At 35.9% G+C, this 26,366-nt stretch overlaps 2 protein-coding genes across 2 annotated transcripts in view; one reads left to right on the top strand and one right to left on the bottom strand.

The window, feature by feature from the left end:
* The window catches only part of CCDC146 (coiled-coil domain containing 146), a 138,507-nt gene that overhangs the window by 61,700 nt on the left and 50,441 nt on the right, over positions 1 to 26,366 (bottom strand). The gene's annotated exons all lie outside the window — the stretch shown is intronic.
* FGL2 (fibrinogen like 2) lies at positions 17,859 to 22,207 on the top strand. The gene is made up of 2 exons (XM_029232934.1): positions 17,859 to 18,554; positions 21,332 to 22,207. The coding sequence occupies exons 1-2, from the start codon at positions 17,939 to 17,941 to the stop codon at positions 22,036 to 22,038; spliced, it is 1,323 nt and encodes a 440-aa protein (XP_029088767.1). The 5' UTR covers positions 17,859 to 17,938; the 3' UTR covers positions 22,039 to 22,207.

Raw genomic sequence — 26,366 nt, 5'->3', positions numbered from 1 at the left:
ACAGGAATAGCCTCATTTCATGGAAGTGCCACCGTTCCAGTTATTCTTGATAGGTTGTAACAATATAAGGATCAGTTATTATTTCTACATATTTCTTTATCAGGAAAAGAAGGTAAGATACTACCTGTGTCTCTTAAAATATGTAAGATAGCCCTTAATCCATGTCACAGCAGTGTATTTCACTCCAAATTTTGCAAACTAGCAGCCAAAAGTATAAATCTGCAGATGTTTTTAGTATGCACAATTTTTAAAGTTAGAAAAATTAGCTGGTAATGTTTAAAAATTTGTAGATTTTGCCATAGAAAACTGAATTTTCAGCTTTTTCTTGAAGAATTATTAGATTTGATGACACCGGATTCATATTCTAACATTGTAATAATCAGCTGGCATTGAGCAGAGACTGGCTTTCAGAAGTGATAGAACAGGCTGCCCCTTTCACAAGAAGCGCAGTCGGCCCCCTGCGCATTCACGGTGTGTGCAGTGTCCTGACACCTAGGCTGTTCCACTCATTCACGTGCCCTTTACGGGCCTTGTAGGCATTTAACATTGGGGTCCTGCTTTGTGGCATGTTTTATAAACATATATATACATGTGTGTGTGTGTGTGTGTGTGTGTGTGTATATATATATATGGACATAAGGGTGTGTGACTGCATCGTTTGAGGTTTAGAACTTAATGCTTTAAAATTTCTGAGATTTTCCTGCTATTTTTCCATTTTAGCTTCTGATACTTTTATGAAAAGATGAAATAAACATGTCTGATACTTTTTTGACTAATCGACATACTCTAAAAATATTTAAACTGAAATATTTTATTATTTGGATATTGAAATATATTTTATTCACTTTAGTAAAACTTTATGCACCATGGAACAAAAAATAAGCTAAAACGGTTGTGAAAAAATGTGTCAGTCGGCTAAATTTGGCAGGCAGAGGGGGGTGCTGAAAAACAGGAAACATTCAGTTAACATAAAGAGCTTTTCCTTATCTACAAACTTCATCCTTGCAGCTAATGACCCTTTGGCTCTGTATTTTATGAGCTTTGATGAAAAAGCAAATTATAATTTATAAGGAAGTTGCAGATAAAATTCTGAACAAATTACCCTAGCAGTTATCATTTTAGTAGAGGCTTGAGCCAAATAAGAAGTGAACATTCAGTAATCAAAAAGATTACTGAGTAGTCAAATGAGAAAATTATTTCCAGGCAAGTAAAGCACCAGAACACAAGGGATTCTAAGAGGGGAGTTATTGGGACAAAAATAATATATTCAAAAAGAGTGTAATTTATGACTTATGGTAAGAAGAAAGACTGGAAATTCCATAAAGGTAGAGACCATGTCCACCTTTCCCATCACTCTGTGTCCAAGGGCTAACCCATGTGGAACTCACAAATACTTGTTGAGTAAGTGAAAGAAAACACACATGCAAGTGCTTAGCAAATAGCAGTCATTCAATAAATATTTACTAAATAAATAATTCATCAAATGAATTTATTCAATAAATATTTACCAAATGAAAATACACAAAAAGTACAAATTAATAATTCTTCTTTTATATCTTATTGAAAGTAATGCTTAATATTTATTTATTTATGAGAGATTGCTATGTACTATGTTGGGTGCTTTATGTATGTTATTTAGTCCTCACAATAACCCTGTGAAATAAATATTACAATCCAAAATCTAAAAAGTAAAAGAAAACTGAAGATACTTGAGAAACTTGAACAAGGTCACAAAGCTTGTGAGAGGCTTTGTAGGAATTTGATCACAGTTCTATTCTGTCACTCATTTTTAAGTGAATTAGAGAAACTCACAAAGGAGTAGCGTAGTCTCTTGCTGATGGCATGGAGACAGTGTGAAACACATCTAGAGAACTTAAGGTAGTACAGGTGGGCAGACATAAAAGACCATAGGAGTGGGTAATATTTGTAGAAGGACAGACACTGTGTCAAACTGATGTTGTGAGGAAGGGTGGGGTGAAGAAATAATATTAGCTAACTTGAAGTCACTTGTAGTGTGAAACCAAAAGACAGTAGTCAAAAATAATTATAAAAAATGAGAAATGATATTATATAAAGATAACCATTATAACAAAAGCACAAACCTTCCTAAATTCAACAAGCTATACTATATATACCTTATATAAATATAAAGGAAGGATAAACTTTAAAATAGAATTATACTATAAGAAGGAGGAGGAAATGGGGGAGGGGCTAGGGATAGAAGTAATAATTCTTTGAATATACTTCATTTTGTAGATATGACTTAGAACAGTATAGTACCTTAATTAGAAAATTAAATTTAAAATCAGTTGCTGAAAACTGAAAACAAAATAAATCAATTGAACATAACTATGTATCAAGTTGTTTCATAACTGCACAGTAATTTAAACAGTTATATAGGACAATTAGGGAAGTATGAACTGACTGGATAGCTAATGACATTAAGGAATTTTTGTTAGCTGAGGGAATGTGATAATGGCATCATGGTTACATTTTAAGGGAGTTTTTGTCTTTTAGAGATACATACTGAAATATTTATGAACAAAAATACTTTGATATTAGGGATTTGCTTCACAATAATCAGGAGTTTGGTGGTGTGGGCAATGAGTGGGGGATGAATCTAGATTGACCATAAATTGATGATTGCTGAAGCTAGGTTATGGGTACTTGGGGGTTCATTATACGATTTCCTTTACTTTTGTATAGGTTTGAAAATTTTTATTAAAAGGTTATATATATTTCTTGATAACCAAAAGTATCAGAATTTAGATATCCAAGAGAGTGTTGACCTAAAATACTTTAAAGGTTATTAATTTATTCCAATAATATTACATTGTTTCTATAAATATTATAATTGTATATTATAATAATAAATATTATAATATACTTAATCATCCATATAGTCAATGTTAGTTTTTTAAAAAATCACTCTCAGTTGGCTTGTTTTCCTACCTTACTCACCAAACTTAGGTCTACAGAGAGCTAAAATGAATCTTTGACTTTCCTAAAAACCGATTCCATCCTCAGGGAATGAATATTTGCCAGCCATAGAGATGATGAAAAGAATATACCACAGAATTAGAATAGACTGTATTGACTAGTTTAAAAAGAAAGCACAAAGGAACAAAATTTCCTAGAACGTCTTACAAAGACACTTTGAATATGTTCTGATGTTCTTATCAAACTTAGAGACTACACACTCTATTCCACAGAAGAAAACAGATGCTTAGCATTGACTGGTATCCCATCAAAGTGGTTTCTCACTTCTATTTTTTTGTTCTTTACAGAGATGCTCCTTATTTTGAGCATTTTGAGAAAAATAGATGAATGTGATTAATAGAGATGAATAGAATGTTAGTTATACTTACAAAGAAATTTTTGGAAAAATCTAAACAATCTAAACTATAGTGTTTAGATTGTGCATAAAAACAGTATATGTCAGAAAAATATACTAGGGGCCTGGATTATGTTATCTCATTTAATTCTTGTAATAATCCTATGAAATAGGTATGTGCCAGAGAGGCTGTGCTCTAAGGAGAGAGGCAAGGGTTCAAATTCATGGTGACTTCAGAGTCCATCCTCTTTTCACTATTCCACTCTGCCTCCTGCCATTTTGGCTAGAATCGGACAACAGCAGTTACAGGCTTTAGTACTAATTATTGAGAATTTATTATCCTTTAAGCACCAATTTCAAACAAATAGCTAGCGTCACATTTTAATTATGGAACTCTAGAGGAATTCCCACTAAAATCAGAAATAAGGGGGCTTCCCTGGTGGCGCAGTGGTTGAGAGTCCGCCTGCCGATGCAGGGGACACGGGTTCGTGCCCTGGTCCGGGAAGATCCCACATGCCGCGGAGCGGCTGGGCCCGTGAGCCATGGCCGCTGAGCCTGCGCGTCCGGAGCCTGTGCTCCACAACGGGAGAGGCCACAACAGTGAGAGGCCCGCGTACCACACACACACACAAAAAGAAATAAGGTAGGGAAGAGTGACTGGTATGAGCATGATCATTGAATATAATTCAGAAAATAAATACCAAGGGATTTAGACAGGAAAATGTGTATATATGAGAAAGAGGGACAAATGGTCATTATTTGCAGCTGATATAAATGCCTACATGAAAAATACAAAATAATTTTATAATGCAGTAAGGTGTCCATCTATAAAATAAATTTATAAAAATATAGCTTTCCAAATTAATAATAAGAAGAAGTTTGAAAACATATTGAAGAGAAGATCTGATTCATAATACCAATGGGAAAGATGAAAAATCTGGAAATAAACTTAACAAGATATGTGAAAGATCCATATATAGAAAACTACAAAAGTGTATAGGGAAATGTAAAAGAAATTGTGAACAAATGTCCCAGGCTGATAAAAATATTTTAAAATAGGTCAATTATTCCCAAATTAATCACTAGAATTTTTGGAAATTATTGTAAAGTACAGTTGGAATAATAAGTTATTTAAATTTATAAAAGGAAGACTTCTAAGTGTGCATTTTCCCTTTCAGATTTAAGTTGCATTCTAGATCTATCATATTTAAGCAGTAGGACAGTAGCACCAGGATAGAGAGCCATATCAATGTAACCAGAAAACGTTTTGCTTATGGATAAGTTCATGTCAGTGCAGGGAAAAGGTGGAATTCATTAAAACTTTGTATTGTAAGAACTTTTTAAACATTTGGGGGAAAAATATAGTTAGGCTCCTGTGTCACACTTTAAAATAAATTCTAGAGTATTAAAATTCAAACATAAAAAATAAAACCATAAAAATAATAGAAAATGCACATGGCATTTATATGATTGTAGTATTGTAAAGGAATCATAAGGAAAAGATTAATATAAAAATGAAACATCTAAAGACTTCCATATATGTAAATACCACAATTGAAATTCAAATGCCAAAGTTGAAAAAAGTATGCAAATACTTGATATACAAAGAGCTAATAATACAAATGTATTAAAAAAGAACAAATAAGGTTTTAGAAATTAAAAGAAAAACATTATATTGGAAGAATGGAGATCATGAAAATAAAGTCACTTAAACCCAAATGACTAATAATTATATGAAAAATTACCTAATCTCACAAACCCCATGGCAAAACAGTTCTATTCCTTGATAAATGCCCACAGAGGTGCATGCACAAGTACACCAAGAGACACGCACAAGAACGTTCAAGTTGCATTATTAGTAATTTATGAAAATTGGAAACAACCTCAATATTCATTGGCAATATATTGGATAAATATAATATTGGTAAAACCAAACAGTGAAAATATACATGCAAAAATATGAATGGTTCTCATAAATATAACATAGAGTGAAAGAAACCAAACACAAAATAATACATTTTGTAGAATTCTGTTTCCATCAAATTTAAAAATAGGCAAAATTGGGACTTCCCTGGTGGCACAGTGGTTAAGAATCCTTCTGCCAATGCAGGGGACGTGGGTTTGATCCCTGGTCTGGGAAGATCCCACATGCCGTGGAGCAACTAAGCCTGTGCTCCACAACTACTGACCCTGAGCTCTAGAGCTTGTGAGCCACAACTCCTGAGCCCGCATGCCACAACTACTGAAGCCCGCGTGCCTAGAGCCCGTGCTCCACAACACGAGAAGCCACCACAGTGAGAAGTACGCACACCACAATGAAGAGTAGCCCCATGCTCCACAACTAGAGAAAGCCCACATGCACAACAAAGACCCAACACAGCCAAAAATAAAATAAATTTTAAAAATAATAAAAATAGACAACACAAAAGTATGGTGTATGGGGATTCATGCTTAGGTGGTAAAACTATTAAGAACAACAAGAAAAGCATTATCATAAAAGTCAATACAGTGGCTACTACAGGGTGAATGACAGAGTAGGAGGGGAATTTCCTGAAGCTGGCAGTATTTTTTTTTTTGACTGGATGGTGGTTGAGTATTTGATTTCAATTGTATCTTTATATTTTGGACACTTTATATGTGTTACATTCAGAATTTAAAAAGATTAAAACCTATGTAGAAGATGGTCTAATTTTTATAAAATTACACACAAACATATATATTTGGAAAGATGATTTGAAATAGTCTAAAATGTTAATAAAAGTCATCATTATACTACACTCAACAACAACAACAAAACAATGCCAATTCAAAAATGGACAAAGGATCTAAATAGACATTTCTCCAAAGAAGAATACAAATGGTCAATAAGCACTCAACATCACTAATCATTCTAAAATACAAATCAAAATCACAATGAGATAGGACTTCACGTCCAGTAGGATGGCCATTTTCAAAAGAACAGGAAATAACAACTGTTGGCAAGGGTGTGGAGGAACTGGAAGCCCTGTGCATGGATGATGGGAATGTAAAGTGGTGCAGCTGATGTGGAAAACACTATGGGCAGTTCCTCAAAAAATTAAATGTAGCATCACCATAGGATCCATCAATTCCACTTCTGGGTATATACATAAAAGAACTGAAAGAAGGAACTTGAACAGATACTTGTACACTCATTTTCATAGCAGCATCATTCATTACAGCTAAAAGGTGAAAACAACCCAAATGTCCATCAACAGATGGGTAGATAAACAAAATGTGATGTGTAAATACAGTGGAATAGTACTCAGCCTTAAGAGGGAATGATATTCTGATACATGCTATAACATGAACAGACCTTAAAGATATTATACTGAGATAAGCCAGATATAAAAGGACAAATATTGTATGATTCCACTTATACGAGGTACCTAGAATAGTCATTTCCATAGAGACAGAAAGTAGAACAGTTTTTACCAGGGGTGGGGCAGCAGAGAATGGGGATTTACTCTTTATTAAGTACAGAGTCAGTATGAGATGATGAAAAATTTCTGGAGATAGATGGTGGTAGTTGTTGCATAGTAATGTGAATGAATTTAATGTCACTGAACTGTACACTTAAAAATGGTTAAAATGATGAATTTTATGTTATGAATATTTTACTACAATAAAAAGTGGTAGGAAAAGATAAAAAAAGTGGTAGGAATATAGTTGTCATATACATTTCTGTATTTTTTTTTTATTGAGGTATAGGTGACTTACAATACTATGTTAGTTTCAGGTATACAACATAGTGATTCAAAATTTTTATAGATTATACTTCATTTAAAGTTATTATAAAATATTGGCTATATTCCCTGTGCCGTACAATATATCCTTATAGCTTATTTATTTTAGACATAGTAGTTTGTACCTCTTAGTCCCCTACCCCTATCTTGCCCCTCCCCCTTCCCTTTCCCCACTGATAACCAGTAGTTTGTTCTCTATCTGTGAGTCTGTTTCTGTTTTGTTGTATTCATTCGTTTCATTTTTTTTAAGATTTCATTTTGAGGAAATGATTTCCACTTTTTGCCACTGAATATGATGTTAGCTGTAGGATTATCATATTTGGCCCTTATTATGTTGAGGTATGTTCTCTCTATACCCACTTTGTGGAGAGTTTGGTTTTTTTTATCATAAATGGATGTTGAATTTGGTCATAAGCTTTTTCTGCATCTATTGAGATGGTTGTGTGACTTTATTCTTCAGTTTGTTAATATGGCATATCACATTGATTGATTTGCAGTTATTGAACCATCCTTGCACCCCTGGGATAAGTCCCACTTGATCATGGTGTATGATCGTTTTAATGTATTGTTGAATTTGGTTTGCTAGTATTTTGTTGAGAATTTTTGCATCTATGTTCATCATTGATATTGGCCTGTAATTTTCTTTTTTTGTGTGATATCTCTGTGTGATTTTTGGATCAGGGTGATGCTGGCATCATAGAGTGTGTTCGGAAGCATTCCTTCCTCTGTATAATTTTCTGGGGTAGTTTGAGAAAGATAGGTGTTAACTCTTCTCTAAATGTTTGGTAGAATTCACCTGCGAAGCCATCGGGTCCTGGACTGTTGTTTGTTGGGAGTTTTTAAATTACTGATTTAATTTCATTGCTTGTAATTGGTCTGTTCATATTTTCTATTTCTTCCTGGTTCAGTCTTGGGAGATTGTACACTTCTAGGAATTTGCCTGTTTGTTCTAGGTTGTCCATTTTATTGGTGTGTAGTTGTTCATAGCAAACTCTTATGATCCTTTGTATATCTGTGATGTTGGTTTTAAGTTCTCCTTTTTCATTATTGATTTTATTGATTTGGGCCCTCTTTTTTTCTCGATGAGTCTGGCTAAAAGTTTATCAATTTTGTTTATCTTTTCAAAGAACTGACTCTTAATTTCATTGATCTTTTCTATTTTTTTAAGTCTCTGTTTCACTTATTTCTGCTCTGATCTTGATGATTTCTTTCCTTCTATTAACTATGGGTTTTGTTTGTTCTTCTTTTTCTAGCTCCTTTAAGTGTAAGGTTAGGTTGTTTAAGATTTGTCTTGCTTCCTGAGAATTTCTGTATTTTCTAACCTTTTTTTAAAAAATATTTATTTATTTATTTGATTGCACCAGCTCTTAGTTGCAGCATGTGGGCTCCTTAGTTGCAGCTCGAGGGCTCCTTAGCCGTGGCATGGGAACTCTTAGTTGCGGCATGCACGTGGGATCTAGTTCCCTAACCAGGATCGAACCCTGGCCCCCTGCATTGGGAGCGCGGAGTCTTAACCACTGCGCCACCAGGGAAGTCTCTCTAATCTTTTTTATAATGAGCAAGTATTTCATTTATAATCAGAAATTATTCTTTTCAGAAAAGAGATTTAAAACTTTATTTTCTCTTGCCTTCTAGAATGCAGTTCTTGGCAGGGTGAGGCATAAGATGTCTTTAAAAAATTATTATTCTAAGAATTTATACTCCAAGCCAGACAACGCACACAAGCATAAACAGAAAGACAGGTTGAGAAAATTAGAGTGACAGATTAGAATATATTGGAGAAATTGTCTGAATCATTTTCACATATAGCAAGGTATGTGAATAGCTCATTTGGTAATGCCCAGTTATTTTGAAGGACGTGAGGAAACTTTATTGCTTTCTAAAATCCCAGGGGCATTGTACCAGGAAAGTTTTAATATGGGTAGACTATATTTTTGTAGCATTCTTCTATAGTCTAGCTACAAATTAAGGGTACTGTAGAGATCAGTGTAAACTAGATGGCATGGAAATTGGGAGACATGAGCAGCCTTGGCCAGGCATGGACAGGTCATTTAGTTTTTCCTAGACCTGTTTACTCATCTGTAAAATGAAGGGGCTAGTCCTCAAAACATGTAATGTCATTTTCTGAAGTTTTACAGCACTGGAAAAGTTTGAAATAGCTGTTTAATATTAAAGTTCCTTTATTAAACTGTAAATGCTGTTTGTTCTAGATATTTCATATTAATTACTGGAATATGTATCTAGTATATTCAGCTTCTACCTGACAATGTTATTATTCTATTTGATATAGTACTGGTGTTTTAAAATATGAAAAATTCAGGAAATCACAGTGAATTGAATTGTTATGAAAGCAAATAGTTCCACAGCAAAACTCCTTTAAACATTGGAAATTGGGTATATTGGCTAAAAATTCACACTGTTTATAAAGTAAAGCTGTTTGGAAGGTCTATGTCCTAAAAGTTTATTTAACTTCATTTATGGCAATGTAATAATATAATCTGAAGCAACTATTAACACAACTGGCCACTGCCAAAATGATGAAGAAAGCATTTATCTTTGATGCCATAATGCTCTGATTCCAGCCATGTCCTCTAACTTTGTTCTCTCAATTCCCATTCCGGAAAAGAAATCCTATAAAATTAGCTTTCCATATGGACTTAATATCTTCTTTAAACAAGACTCTGGTACAGACCGCACCATGATTCAATTTCTCTCCCTGTTTTTCCCTCGAGTCTCTTTTCTTTGTCATCTTTATCCCACCACCTTCATCTCTCTGGGCTCCACTACATTCCTCTGTACTATATTTCTGTCTTCTGTGTTTTGGGTGGGAGTTAGCAGGAAAATTAGAGAAGATGGGCCACATAATAAGCAGCAGATGTTAGCTAGTCGTGGAGCAGGGAGGAAGAGCCACTTAAACTTAGCCTAGATTCTCCCAGTCAGGCCAGGCTCCTCTTCTGGGGCTTGCCTTAGAAAAGAGAAAAGTAAAATCCCCCAATCCATATGCTTTTAGTTGCTAAAGAACAACTTCTTCTTCCTCCGTACCCCTACTGCCTCACAATGCAGAAGCAAAGATAAAACAAGAGGGAAAAAATAGGGAAAACAGCAAATGTAAAAGCAAAAAGTTTTAATATGTTTACCTCCTGTGCTCTTATATTTTCAATGCTACAGCTGTATCTTTATTCTGTGCATTCTGCCTAATCTGTACTTTATTGAATTAATAAACCCTATGATCATTATATAAATTTTAGACCTAGGAAAGCTATACACGCCATTTGTACAGAATATGGTTTTCTTTTAAAAATCCCTTTCATTCCAAACACTCTGCTTTGTAAATGGGAGATTTTGGAGTGCTGGTAGTTATGGAGGTGGGTTAAGAGGCAAAGAAATAAGCCTAATAAAGAAAACTGGAAGTTCTTTTCTCTGCCAGGAAGCATATATCCAACATAGGCATGATTATATACAGACACTGTACAACCTTTGTGGTCTAATTTGAAAAGAATGACTCTAAAGTTGGCTATTTTCAGAGTTAGCAAAGGGAGAGGCCAATGCCATGGCATAGTGGGAGGGAATTGAGAGGTGCAGAAAAGGCCTTGGTGTGCTTACTGACCCCCTTTCTAACACCAAACACATTGCCTTGGCCCAAGGCTAGCTCTGGCTTGAAATACTTTGCTCTGCAACTTAAAGCTCCATGAAGTGAGGACTGGGTCTGTTTTTTCACTTATGTCATCCCCAGGGTCGGTACAGAGCATGGTTCAATAAATGCAAAATAAGGACTCATTGAATGGAGGAATAACTAAAACGAAGAAGATCTTTATAATTTTCCATTGGAATTAATGATCTAATTAAAGGACCATCTATACTTATGACTTGCTTTGCTATTACATGACTTCTAATTAATAACATTTACAGTCATAAACTATTACACCTGAAAAGGACCTTAAGATCTCTAATCTGACCTCATATTATAGATGAGGAAACTAATGCCTAGTTAAGTGACAAGAAAGTGGGAGTTTCCTCACTAAGATCATGGGTTCCATAACTACCATTCTAAGGCTCTTTTCACCCTGTCATGTCATGCTATTTTTGAGATGAAAATGGTAGTGATTGGAGACTTATTTTAAGCCTACGTTTATACATGACTTGACCACAACTGTGCATCTGTGTTGTCATCTTTCTGTGCAACAGCAGTTGTTGCAGCTGAACTTTATATTAAGTATCAAAATACATGCCATATCATTTGTACATGTAAACATGATTGAACTAATTGTGTGTTAAATACACAAGCAGAGGAAAGCTGTGGTAAATAATGGTGGACACTTTAAAATAAGGGCCAAGCAATTTTACATCTCTTGATAATGATCAAGAAGTAGTTTCTTATACTCTGAAAAATTTTCATTGCAAACAATAGGATATGACTCAAATCATAGATAATATCAAACTAGAAGCGGAGAAAGAAATAATAAGATAATGCTATACCTTAGAATGCCATACTTTAAACCATGTTTACTATTAAAACTACAACATTTACTCCATTTCATAGATTTTCTTTAGTTACCAGCACAGTAGAAATCACCTTTAAATTAACATTTATTGAGAATTCATATGCTGACATATATATTTCGTAAGATAAACTTGAGTCTTTAAAAAACAAGTTTCAAAGAGAGGAAAGAACAGGCTTTTAAAAGACATACATGCAGCATGAAATTATTCAGTTGGCATGGAATTAGTTTACTATTTTCATTTTTCCCTAAAAAGTTAATTGTTTAAGATGCATACTGTTTTTATGAATGAACTGAAACAAATTCCTAAGCTAAATTTTATTATTCAGTTTAAATTTATGTAATTATATAACATACATGATATTGCATGATATTATATAAAATTATATAACATAACAGATATATGTAATGTTATATATTCTATAAATTCATATTTATATATTATTTTTAAATGCCAAGTAAAGGCAAACAAAGCAAATAATACCCTAAGGAATGCAAGTGATAAAACAGATAAAACCAAATTAACACTTAGAATGAATATATAGACATTTCTAAGAATTTAAAGCCTTGGATTTTGTAACAGTGTAAAATCAATCCTCATTATTCATGTATTGCATATTTGCAAATTCAGTTACTTATTAGAATTTATTTATAACTCCAGGATAATACCTGTGGGCTTTGGGGACCATTTGTAGACATGGCCAGTGTGGTGAAAAGTTCGAGTTGCCCAACACATGCATTCCCAGCTGAGGTCAGAGATCAACACTCTTGTTGTCTTATTTCAGCTCTCATACTGTAGCCAACTGCTCTTTTTGTGGTCTAAGTGCCATGTTTTTCCACATTTTTGTGTTTTTTGCTGATGTTTTCACTGTTTAAAATGGCCCCTAAGCATAGTTCTGAGGTGCTATCTAGCATTCCTCAGTGCAAGAAGGCTGTGATGTACCTTAAGGAGGAAATACATGTGTTAGATAAGCTTCCTTCAGGCATGATTATAGTTCTCTTGGTCATGTATTCTGTGTTAATGAATCAACAATATATACTAAACAAGATGTCTTTAAACAGAAACACATTGAAAACAAGGTTATATATTGATCAGTTGACAAAAATATTAGGACCAGAGGCTCGTAGAAGCCTAACCCTGTATTTCCCCTAGGAGCAATGGTTTGGTATTTGCTAATTCAGTGTTTGTGGTGACATTATAGAAAACATAACTACCGTAAATTATGAGAAACAAAGGGAAGACAGGGAAAGCCACAATTTCATTTTTATGATTTCTTTATTATGATTTTATTTTTTGTTTTGTTTGAGGAATATAAAAGGAAACTCAAGATCAATCTCCAATACAAGAAATAAAAATAAACATATTTTGTTTCCTCAGCATTGGTTATACGAAGTTTATTGAGTCTCTGGAAATTTAGAGAGATGACAGGAAAATTAGATGCCATGCCCCATGGATCTCTTAGCTCCACCATGATCCCTGGCTTGGTGTGGGATACACAGTAAAAGATTTTGTTGATAAGATATTGACATTGATAAGATGGACATTCCAAGACTCCCATGAAATATTCCAGTGTCAAAAAATTCTAACCTGAGAAGCCCTGGATATCTCACTGAAGACCTAGGCCATTAGTTCATCAGATGACTGCATGTTTTATAGTCTTATTAAGAGTGGACCTCTGCATATTTCTGCCCTATATTTCTCTTGATCCAGACCCTTAAGGATTCACATAGTGGATCTTTCATGGTAGGTCCATGCTGGAGGGTTTCCTAGTCTGGATCTCTTTATCTATGCTAGAGATGTACTTGCAAGACATTACAAAGAACCTACCAACTATTATTCTAGTTTTAACCAAAATCAGTCAATTCTCTATGGGCTGCTGAAATCAGGCTTTTGTTTAAAGTTCTTTCCATGAACTTTATACTGAACAAGGACTAAGACCTCTAAGGAATATTAAGATAAACATTATTTACTGTTGACATTACAAACCAAGTAGATTAAAAAGTGAATGTTTTAATTTTTTATCCCCAAACATGTACTCCCTAAAGAACCATCAAATTTAGTAAGTTAGAAACTACAAATATGTTAAATTAATAGGCATAATATCAAGAAAAGGATCTCAGTACTATAAATAATAATTGTTATTAAATTTACGTACTTCCTTTGGTACAAATAGAAACATAAAGGGTTTCTTTATTTTAAGAAAACTGTATTAAGGGAAATGAAAATTTGCTTTTGGGATCTGATCCAGATACAGTAAATGCAGATCCTCTCTTAAATATACTTTGCATAAGAAAAAAAAAAGTTTGAATATATTGTGAATATAGACTGATGAAAGTAATTTTCATATGGGGCTTATAAAGATATATCTTGCTACTTTAAAATCCCAACATGTATTGGTGTTAGATAATTTGTTTAGATCTGAAAAACAAGTCTGTAAGTGGGCATAATGCATCAGTTCCAGTTTGAGAGCAGATACGGGGTAGAAGTTTCCGACACTGCCATGAGGAATCAGTAGACGATTCTAGGAGTCAGGGCAGGCTGGGCATGAGAAAATCTGGAAAGGTTTTCCAGCAAGAAGGAGACGGCAGAGAGTCAAGGTCGGACGGTGGGAATTCTGTAGGAGTTGAGGACCAGAAATCAGCTCTTCAAGTTTTTGATTATCTGATGGCTGCTTTGAAACCCTCTCTCCTGGTCTTTGTGACACAGCACTCTTCTGGTTCTCATGTTTTACCATCCTTTTGGTTCCTGTGGCCTCAAATTGACATCCATATCCATTCTGTGCTGTTTGTAATACTTAGATGTTCAACTGTATGTTAGATATTTCTACTTGGTGGCTTGTCACTCTATTCAAAACAGAAATACTATTACTACACTCTCTCCAGCTTATGGCTCCCTCTCTACTCTCATTGCCATGGCATTACTTAACTTCAGTTGGAGTCATATTTCGTGGTGCTCTCTCAACTCTCCCCTCTCCTTCCATTTTTCATCCCTTATCATATTCTATAGATTCTATTACTCTTTGACAAAAATAGTTGCTACCCCTTCACCACCCCTCCTGCCACCACACTAGTTCACCTCTTACCTAGTTCCCGCCACTACACTAGCACCTCTCACCTAGCACAGCATTTCCTACTGGTTTCTAGCAGAAGATTCATTCCTAAAAATGGTGCTAGAAAAAAAAAAGATTCCCATTATGAACCAAAATTTGAAAAGTGCAGCATATGTTATTTTCTTCTTGGCCATCCGTAATGCACATTGGCAAATTACTGATAATTTTCAGAGCCACCTGTCCTGGAACTCTGTTGTCACATAACATTTATCAACATCTAGGTACTCAAGTTCCAGAAAACACACTTCGGGAAGCAATGACTTGGACTATTTAAATGGCCTCTAAACTGCTCTTTTTGCCTAATCTTTCCCTTTCCAGCGCACCTACAATTTCAATGATAGATTAATTTCTCTCAAACGCTTAACTGATTATATTATTCCTTTGCTCAAAACCTTCAGAGGCTCCCCACTGATCTAAGTAGTGATTTAAGCACCCGGCTCTCCACAACATGGTACCAATATTCCTTTCCAGTATTATCTCCCTGCCCCCCACATGGCAGGGTGGCACAGGAGAAGACGTGAACTTTGGAGTCAGACCCAGGTTCAAATTCCAACTGTCCTTTAAAAAGTGCGAAACCATAGGCAAGTGATTTATTGCTTTGAACCCTTTCTTTGCTCATCTGCACATGCAGGAAGTAGTTGTGTAGATGGGAGGATGTAGTGAGATAGTATTTGTGAAAGCTTCCTGCACAACACTCTCTGCCCCCGTGGGCTGTAAACTCATTAGGCAGATTGAGCCTCTTTCATGGGGTGGTCACTTAGTGTCTGCCTCTGGCAAGTGAACAGTAATCTTTTAAAATTAAGAACCCAGAATTCCCACTTACTAGTGTCGATAAAAACTGATTAATGAAGCAACTTTTGGCCTTTATTTGGGGTATTTTCTATGGTCCCGAAGGGACAGGAGCCAGTTCCCATAGCACAGCCAAGCTTTTTAGATGGAACTATGCCACTGGCCCTTGGCTAAGTGGGGTGTGCAGGGCCCAAGAATCAACATCAGTGCCTAGAAAGCAAATCCCTGATTCACAGAGATGAAACAAAAGCCCAATGCAAGAGTCAGAAAGCTATATTTGTTAGATTTAGAAAAGCTTAAAAGTGCTTATGATTTCACTTGAAAGTCCAACATGAACAAAATACAAAGCCCTCAATACCCCTTCCTAAGAAGGAAAAGGGGATTTTTGTTTGATGTGTTCACTAGTGTAGCCTAAGTGCCTGGAACAATGTCTTGCACATAGGGGATGCTCAATTAATATAGGATGGATGGATGGATGGATGGATGGATACATCTATATTCTCTAGCATAGTGCTGAGTATACAGATCTTTAATAAATTCCTGACTGGACTTGACAGGCTAAATATGTGCATTTATAGCCTATCAAGTCAAAGGCATTTAATAATGTACCTTGAGCTAAATATCGTTCCTATATATTTCTGCTTTATAAGATATTATTATCTGTATTATCGTAATTCTCTGTCTTTTTTTTTTTTTTTTTTTTTGCGGTACGCGGGTCTCTCACTGTTGTGGCCTCTCCCGTTGCGGAGCACAGGCTCCGGACGCGCAGGCTCAGCGGCCATGGCTCACGGGCCCAGCCGCTCCGCGGCATGTGGGATCTTCCCGGACCGGGGCACGAACCCGTGTCCCCTGCATCGGCAGGCGGACTCTCAACCACTGCGCCACCAGGGAAGCCCAAGAATGTTACATTTTATACACTGCATATTTTTCCTTCAGCACTGCACCACTCAAAATTTTTGTAACTATCATTCCTGTATGAGGGGAGAATAGCCAAATTTCTCCTTCACAGTTACAGGAACAAAGGCTCAGCAAAGTTAATGATCTATAGATCCAATAAGAAGTAGATGCAGGGGTGGAATCTAGGTCTCCTGAATATCCAGGAGTAAATACAGTTTGGAAGTGTAAAGTGAGCCTGACACATTTAGAGCACATGTATAGTTAGGCTGAATGGGAGTGTTTGGCTGGAATGAAGGAGTATATAGAAAAATCATAGGAAATCAGGTTAAATAAATAAATAAGAGATAGATTACAGAGCACTTTAGATAATACAATAAGAATTTAGATTTTTAGCCATAACTTTGAAATTATTTTTAAAACAATAAAATCCTTTTTTAATAAGAAACCTTACATGAGATACCAATATTTAAAATAAATTCAAAGGAGGTGGTTCCTTCAATAGAAGCTGTTCCCCCTTCCTGTCCTCAGCCTCTCAGGAGAAGAGTTTGAAAACCATGAAAAAAGGTTTGAAAAGTGTGAAAAGTCATGAATGCAGCCGTGTTTGGGGCAAAGCAGTGGCATAGAGACCAGGTGGAGGGCTCACTGCGGAGGCAGAAACACAGAGAGGGGACTGCTAGGGCTGCCCGCGGGGAGGGAAGGCAAAGATGCCGGAGACAAAAGAAGAATCAGAACCGAGATGGGACAGACTAGTTCAGAGATTCGTACTTGGCAGATGTGGAAGGACAGTACAGTCACAGAATTGGTGAAGAGCAAAGGAGAAGGCTGCTGGTTTTGATGAAAGGCAAGGATGTATTTTAATGGTGTTTTTGTCAGTTAGACATTCCTCCTATGCTATGCAGTGGTCGGAGAAATAGAAAGCAGCACTTTTTTCTCTACCAGTTTTCTTCCCTTTTCAAACAGATGAAACAAAAGTCCATTGCAAGAACCAGAAAGCTGAACTTCATTATATTTAAAATTTTAAGTGCTTGAGATTTCACCTGAAAGCCCAACGTGAAGAAAATACAGAATTCTCAATGCCCCATTCCCAGAAGGAAAAAGAACCGTTTCCATTTTGGTAACATTTCTGTCTTTCACATAATCTGGATAACTAGCACATTCAATTTTATCTTTAAAAACTATTTACTCCACTGTGGAGTTAAGTATCATGAAACGATTTACTTCAAGGATAATTAAATTTTAAGATTCAAGATTTTTCTTGTGCTTTTTAAAAATAAAAGATGAAAGTGAAACTTGTTGAGTATGTGCATCTGACCAACTGCAGGAATTCCAAAACGGGTGGTTTTGATTGAGAACAAATAACAGTTTGGGGCACACTGAGTTTGATGAGGACGATCTCCTCTTCCTCCGCGTTTCTGAGACTGGTGATGCAACGTGCTCCCGCCCTTTTCTGAGAACAGGGAAAGCCTGACTCAGGAAGGCAGCTGCAGCTCTTAAAAAGAGCTCCAGCCCGCCCCCTTCTCTGCTGGGGCGAGCGCCACCGCAAAGATGAAGCTGGCGAAGTGGTGCTGGCTGAGCTCCGCTGTCCTTGCTGCTTATGTTTTTTTGGTTGTGGCAGACAATGCAACAGAGGAAATTAAAGATGAAGCAGCCCAGGACGCCTGCCCGGTGAGACTAGAAAGCAGAGCGAAATGCGAGGAGGGAGGCGACTGTCCCTACCAGGTGAACCTGCCCCCGCTGACCATTCAGCTCCCCAAGCAGTTTGGCAGGATCGAGGAGGTGTTCAAAGAAGTCCAGAACCTCAAGGAAATTGTAAAGAGCCTGAAGAAGTCTTGCCAAGACTGCAAACTGCAGGCTGATGACAACCGAGACCTGGGCAGAAGTGGACTGCTGTTACCCGGTACAGGAGCTCTGGGAGAAGCTGGTGACAACAGAGTTAGAGAGTTAGAGAGCGAGGTTAACAAGCTGTCCTCTGACCTTAAGGATGCCAAAGAGGAGATCGACGTGCTTCAGGGTCGCCTGGAGAAGCTGAATCTTGTAAATATGAACAACATAGAACATTATGTTGATAGCAAAGTGGCAAACCTAACATTTGTTGTCAATAGTTTGGATGGCAAATGTTCATCTAAGTGTCCCACTCAAGAACAAATACAATCACGTCCAGGTATGTATAATGTTTTCTTATCATTTGTTCATGAATGTTATATAGCTAGACAGTATCTAGAAACATTAACCTTATCATATAAGTTAAATAAAGGATGAATTATATAAGTTAAGCCTTTTATTCATCAAGGTGATACAGAAAAAACTATTATCTTTGCACATGTGCCCACAGAAAGGAATAGGACCTAATTACAAAAAATCATGAGTTCTGTATGCATTAGAAAGCACTTTCAATTTCAAAGATCTTATTTGCTGACGCCAGAGCTACACACAAACAGAAGTGGAGGGAGAGAATTTCTTTTCTTTATTTTTTTTAAAAAACATCTTTATTGGAGTATAATTGTTTTACAATGGTGTGTTAGTTTCTGCTGTATAACAAAGTGAAGCAGCTATATGTACACATACATCCCCATATCTTCTCTCTCTTGAGTCTCCCTCCCACCCTCCCTATCTCACCCCTCTAGGTGATCACAAAGCACCTAGCTGATCTCCCTGCGCTATGCGGCTGCTTCCCACTAGCTATCTATTTTACATCTGGTAGTGTATATATGTCCATGCCACTCTCTCACTTACTCCCAGCTTCTCCTTCCCCCTCCCCATGTCCTCAATTCTGTTCTCTACGTCTGCGTCTTTGTTCCTGCCCTGCCCCTAGGTTCTACAGAACCATTTTTTTCTTTTTTTTTGATTCCATATATATGTGTTAGCATACGGTATTTGTTTTCTCTTTCTGACTTACTTCACTCTGTATGACAGACTCTAGGTCCAGCCACCTCACTACAAATAACTCAATTTCATTTCTTTCTATGGCAGAGTAATATTCTAAGAGAATTTCTTAATGTTTCAGTGAGTTTAACTTATTTATCTCTTCACTGAAGTGTTTGAAAACAGTAGAGTTAAGGCAGTGTTTGGGGTTGTACTCTGTTCTTTGGAAATCAGTTTATTTGTGTGGTCAGGTGACTGCTCCTTATATGGCAACAAGAGACCTCTGAAAGATTTTAGCAAGTAATCTGCAGTTCATGATCCCAAATGTCTAGTGGAAATGGGAGATTTTATAGATGGGATAAAAGCAGCTATATGGCTTCATATGTGTGCAAAACTTTTTGCTTTTAGACCTAGTGGCCCAAAAACATTTTAAGGGGCGTTTTGGCATGCCACTAAGGGAAGGAATACTTCTTATTTCTTCCTCTCTTTCACTAGAATTCAAGCATGTAACAATAGAACCCATCTTCCCCATCCAGATTATTTGCTGATAATCTGAATTAGCTTTAATAAATATATGTTAAAGGCCATAAACCTAACTGCCTGTTCTGCCCACGAACTGCTAGCTGTGGCACTGGTTCCCCCAAACCCTGGTTTTTCCACATGAGTTTCTGGGACCATTGCTGATGGTGGTCTTATCACACTTTGGAAAGCCATCTCTGCATGAGTGTGAGGCTGAAGGGATATGGTGCCTGGAGCAGAGATCATGGCCCTTAGAAACAAGCACCTCATGCATCTTCCCTAGGTAGATTCCCCAGGGAATCTACCCAGTGAAGGTATTTGGGAGATTCCAGGACCACTGTTGCTAATACTCTCAGCAGCCTGCATCTAAATGTGCCCTGCACATTGCAAGGCAGAGTTTCACATCTTAGGTGACATACATGGGTGAACATTAGATGTGGTACTGCATGGCAATTTGTAATGACAAGAACAAGATTCTACTGTCTTTTTTTCTACTAAGTTTTGGGGAACTATCTGAATATTCTAAGTACACATGAATAGATTATTTGTGGCTCATAAGCGGCGTGTATTAAACTTGCCTGATCCAGTACCAATTTTTTTAAAAATTATTTTGGAGTAAATATCTGTATTGGTTCCTACAGAACCACATTAACTGTTTATTACACTAATCCTGAGCATAATCACCTGTGGTTTCCTTCTAGAAACCAGACGTGTGAAACACTAGCTAAATATTTTCCTAGATAATAAATTCAGAGTAAGAATATTGGCATATTATTGAAGTTTTTAAAAAGAACTTAAGCTTCTGTGTCTAATTGTCAAGCAAGTAAAATAAATGGAAATGTTGATCAATGCTGTATTTTAGAATTTTAATAAATCATTTGGAACGATCCTATAAAACTGCCTGAAAGTGGAGTCTATCAGCCTCTTTAGGTGAAAGGATATAGAAGCCTGTGCTTCCTCTGTATACATGGAATGCAGTTCTAGGAGCGTTGGAATCAGCTGACTTTCAGGACCAAGGGATGCAGTGGTCACAAGGACAAGCTTTGCAGCCAGCCAGATCTGAGCTCTGTCCTGGCTCTGCCTTTTAAAGCTTCTGTGAAGTTGGGCAAGCCACGGATCCTTTTTGAGCCTAATATTCTTTCTCACCAGCAGGTTGTTAATAATATCTACATCATAAAGTTCATGTGCAGATTAAGTGTGAAAATGTTATCAAGTCTTTGGCAGAATCCCTAGAACACATGCGGAGCCCTCACTAAATATTACTGAGTTACTAAAACTATCACTTTTATGTCTTCTTGTTGTTGTTTGTTGGTGGTGTTGTCAGTATTATTACCAACCAAGACTGTGTTGGGGAGCTTTGTCTGCTTTATGACACCAGGTTCTTGTTCTGAGGTGTTAACAAGCATTTGATAAACAGGTTCAAGTAAGTTTAGCTGAGCAAGGTTTCATTATCACCATTGATCGAATTATAAAACTGCTTTCGTGCATATAAAGAATTCTTTAGATGGCCAGTTTTTATCAACAAAATCCAATGCCTTTCTTTTTTTACCCCTGCAGTTCAACATCTTATATATAAAGATTGCTCTGAATACTACACGATAGGCAAAAGAAGCAGTGAGCTCTACAGAGTTACACCGGATCCCAAAAATAGTAGCTTCGAAGTTTTCTGTGACATGGAGACCATGGGGGGAGGCTGGACAGTGCTGCAGGCACGTGTTGATGGAAGCACCAACTTCACCAGAACGTGGCAAGACTACAAAGTAGGCTTTGGAAACCCCAGAAGAGAATTTTGGCTGGGGAACGATAAAATCCATCTTCTGACTAAGAGTAAGGACATGATTCTAAGAATAGATCTTGAAGACTTTAACGGTGTCAAACTCTATGCCTTGTATGATCACTTTTATGTGGCCAACGAGTTTCTCAAATACCGTTTACACATTGGTAACTATAATGGCACAGCTGGAGATGCCTTACGTTTCAGTAAACATTACAACCACGATCTGAAGTTTTTCACCACCCCGGATAGAGACAACGATAGATACCCTTCTGGGAACTGTGGGCTGTACTACAGTTCAGGCTGGTGGTTTGATGCATGTCTTTCTGCAAACTTAAATGGCAAATATTATCACCAGAAATACAGAGGTGTCCGAAATGGGATTTTCTGGGGGACCTGGCCTGGTATAAGTGAGGCACAACCTGGTGGCTACAAGTCCTCCTTCAAAGAAGTCAAAATGCTGATCAGACCCAAGCACTTTAAGCCATAAATCACTAATGCTCATTCTTTTGGGTATTTGTTACCTAATAGGGCAATTAAGTCCTTCAGCACTTCGGAATATGTTTCATACTCTTTCCATGGCTTAAAATTTCTCTCTGAGCAATGGGTTCTTATGCTATACAGCATTTGAAATAAAGCTGAAAAATATGCCATTTAAAGAAGTCCTTTGTTGCTGTTATGCTGTTATCCAAATAAACACTTGCAAGCAATTGGGAATATTGAGAATCACACAGTAGATTTATAATTCTCTTAATGTCTCTTATTTGAAAAGTTTTTACTCATATTACTCACTCTAATTAAAAAAATACTTGTTTATTCAGTAGGCTAGATTTTACACAAGTAACCTGTATTTTGACTATGACTTAAACACATCTTTTCAGGCTATAAATAGTTATTGGGTATTTATTTGTCTCTAAATACCCTATTCCTCATTCTGAGATAAACTTACTCAATTTATGGCATTTACAGCATTTTAATTCCCAAGCAAAGGGAAATATACGTAATTAAACCTGTTCCTGCACTATTCGTGAAATGTAACATTTTATCATTTAAAATATTTTAAAAGGTGATAGCATAATGTCACTCCTAAAAGCATTCAGAAAATGAATTTAACCTTAAAGACCATGGTTTAAAGGTAATTCATTCATAGTTTATAACTCTTTAGATGTTTGATGGTAAAAACTGCTTTAACATGAAAAATATCTTCCTTTGCTCTAATGCACAATTGTTTTTAATTTAAGACTGCTCACTACTGTGCGAGACTACTGGTAGACTTTCTTTTGGAGAGGTAGGTGTGGGTGAGGAGTGAAGCACTTACATGTAGGCCAATTTTATATCCAAAGCGATAATATCATTAAGTGATTCACTTCATAGAAAGCTACGTTTTATAGGACAAATAGATAAATCTATTTATAAAAAAATATGAATTTTGAAATATATAGAACCGTAGTTCAAATATTATATATTTCAACCCTAAATGGTATATTGCTTGTTTTGCTGTCAGAAGATTCAAATACGGGTGTTTATTTTTTTTAACAAAACAAAAGTATCTGGAACTTTTATAATTCATTAATTAATTCCAGAATGCAAAAATGATATTCAAAAGATTATAAAAATAGTTTGTTAAATTTCACCATTGTAATAAAGGGACCATTTCAGAGAGAACAGCTGTATTCTAATGCACGTTTAAAAAAGTGCTCTAGGATAAAATTTGAAAAGGATACACCATACTGTATGTGAGTCATAGAAATACATTCAACGTTCAATTTCTGGTGTCTGTTTCTACTAAAGGAACCAAGTTTTCAAAAATAAATTCACAAAGATGCAGCTTTACCCATTATTTGAAAATGATTAAGGAGGATAGTAGCTTTAGGTAAGAAGTTAATTTTTCAACTAATGTCTTTTATAGAAAATTCTAATCAAAAAGAAGCAAGATATTCTTTTAAAAATATATAACATACAAAGTGTTCAGGTAAACATGATGCAAACTATATTATTAATACTATTAAAATACTAAAGCAAGAGAAATGCAAATAGAATTAAGTGATGACAAAAATATAAAATATCGTAGATTTCAGAGGCTTCATATCTACTCAGTAATACATCAAATGTAAATGTTGTAACTAATTTATTCTTTATTTCTCTCTCTTTTCTGTTTTCTAAAAAAGACTATGAAGATTTTGATATTATACAATGTATTAATTTCAGATAAGGGCATTTTCACTTACTATATATAACTATTAATATATGTATAAGTTTAGGTAAATTTCTTTGATAAAAACGGACTCCTTAAAAAAATACAGTTCTAAAGAAAAATAGCTCATATAGCAAGTGTCCACTGATTTAATAGGAACTAGGTATCATTTCAGGAGAATTTGGCAAATAATTCATTAACCTACGTAAATACTTAAAAGCTTATCTTTCTATCTTTCCACATTATATTAAGTAACTAAAATTTTATTTCGCATTATACTTTTATGGTACCTTTCTAATAACAAACTCTGTATCCTTTTTGAAATCATTTCATGTCACTTATTATATTATAAAATATATTTTAGATTTTGGTAATCTTTAACATATTGATGGAAATAGATTATATCTGAGAGAGTCTTTTGGCTTAACATAACTGTTCACTAATATATGCTAATGTTCATAAATGTGGGTTGACTACTAACAAATACATTATTTTAGAGTCTTGTCTCAGTTTCATTTTACTGGCTAATATTATCTTAATTAACAAATTATTTCTGAGCTTTATCATACTTTGAAAATATTGGCTAAAATTAGGCCTCTAGAAATTCCAAATGGAACTGGCTCACGTATCACAGAAAAAAAATCGGATTTTCTGATAAGTAGTAATGCTCTAAATGAAATGATGACACATTCATCCAGTAAATAAAGAGCTTAAATATACGACGATAAAAGACATCCAAATAACAAAATTCACTGGTCCTTATTTCTGAATGGCTACCCAAGGAAAGGGTAGAAGGTTTAAAGGTAAAGAATGATGGGTAATGTCGTCATGATAAGCTCTTGCTTAGAATTCTTATTTTCCTTTATGTATAAATAGGTTTATGTTTTGTGTCTTTTAAAAGCCTCGTGAAATAAAAGATTTAATCTTCTCATCTATTTATTTCTTCAATGCAGAAACATTAAGTATTATTTGTAAAATAATTTTTATATATTTACTCTTGGCTGAAAACTTGCATAATGTTTACCTAACTAGACAATATCTTTGACTCTGTGAAGACTTTAATGAGTACTATTTCATTAACAGGAAGACAGAGACAAACACAGGAACACCATTATCTTATTTCCCTCTAGAATACTGTTGACACATTTGAAATACAGAAGTTTCAGTTTCAGTTTGCAGCGTTCAACTCCGTCTCCCCTTTTTTCCATCATTCTTGCTGTTCTGGTTTAGCCCTCATCATCCTCTTAGGATAATGCAAGCCCTTCCTAATAGTGACCTGTGCCCCCAGTTTGAATCTATTCCAATCCATCCTCCATATCACTGCCACAGGGATTATTCAAAAATACAATTCTGATCATGTTATTTTCCTGCTTAAAACCTGTCAACAGCTCCTCATTTTGTATATGATAAAATCCAGCAAATAAGCCCCTTCGTGAACCGATTTCTGCCTACCCTTTCAGTGTCCTCTCTGCCACTACTCACACTCCTGCCAAACTGAATGCCTTGTTGTTCTAGTACAAACCATATTCTCTCATATTTTCATTACTTTGTGTTACTGTTCCCTTGGTCTGGATAGAATGCCATCCTTGACCCCCACTGAGTTTTGTCTTATTATCAGTAATTAAGAGCAGGGACTCAGCAGCCAGGCTAACTAGGTATGAATTTCAGCTCCATTATTTGCAAGCTGTGTGAAAACAGGCAAAATCACTTAATCTCATTGTTCTTTGGTTCCTTCAATTATAAAACTGGGATAACAGTAGAATAGAGTTATTGAGACGATTAAATGAGATAGCATATGCAAAGCACCTAGAACATACATATATATTATCATCATCACCATCATCCTAAATAATTATCTTTCCTGATGACATCAGGAGGGGTTTGGTGCCTTGTCTCTTTGGTCCTATACCGTCCTATATATTCCTTATTATATATTACATTATTCCATAATCGTCTAGGTTCTACCCTAAAATCAATCTGTTAGGCTAGGATGTAAAGGAAATTTGAGACAAGAGTGTTATTACTCAAAGTGGTTCATGAATATGTTACCATAGATGAAGAGCTGTAGTCTAAAGAAGCCAGAGTTACAACTGGGGAAGGAGTAGGTACCATCAAATCTGAGGATGTGCGAGATTGTGATGCGGTTTAGAAGTGATTGACTTCAGGGGAGGATATGGCAAGACAGGATCACATATACCATAGCATTGCGTACATAAGAATGACAAACTTTTAGAAGGGGTTCTAGGAACATGCCTCTGGGTATATATCATGCAGAGGAGTATGGTTGTACTAGGCCAGACAGTGATTGTTCTACCTGGCTGAGTTCCTAGAGAAAAAAGTAGTTTTTCATACTTATACCATATTGCAAATTTGAAATTAATTTTAATCATACGAAATGCATAAATGCTTTAATTTTTTTTAAATTATAGCTCAGACTAAAGACCCCTTTGCAAACCACCTTCAATTCCAATGTCCTCCCTCTCCCCAGAGCTAACAAGGAGAGTTGGCTGAATCCAAATTCGAATTTCATTCTGTGCATTGCCAATTTGCAATGTTTACTGAATCATAGCTCTGCCAGGTTTCTTTTGTTTATTGATTGGGAAGAGTTGGAAGTGAGAATAGGA

The sequence above is a fragment of the Monodon monoceros genome, unplaced genomic scaffold, assembly GCF_005190385.1.
Source record: "Monodon monoceros isolate NGI ecotype Baffin Bay Population unplaced genomic scaffold, NGI_Narwhal_1 Super_Scaffold_2, whole genome shotgun sequence".
NCBI classification, from domain to species: domain Eukaryota; kingdom Metazoa; phylum Chordata; class Mammalia; order Artiodactyla; family Monodontidae; genus Monodon; species Monodon monoceros.
Note: the sequence above shows the minus strand (reverse complement) of the source record. Positions and strands in the feature narration are given on the sequence as shown.

Coding starts and splice junctions, on each gene's coding strand:
- FGL2 (XM_029232934.1), top strand. CDS start 17,939: ATGAAGCTGGCGAAGTGGTGCTGGCTGAGCTCCGCTGTCCTTGCTGCT. Junction 18,555..21,331: donor ACAAATACAATCACGTCCAG/GTATGTATAATG, acceptor TTACCCCTGCAG/TTCAACATCTTATATATAAA.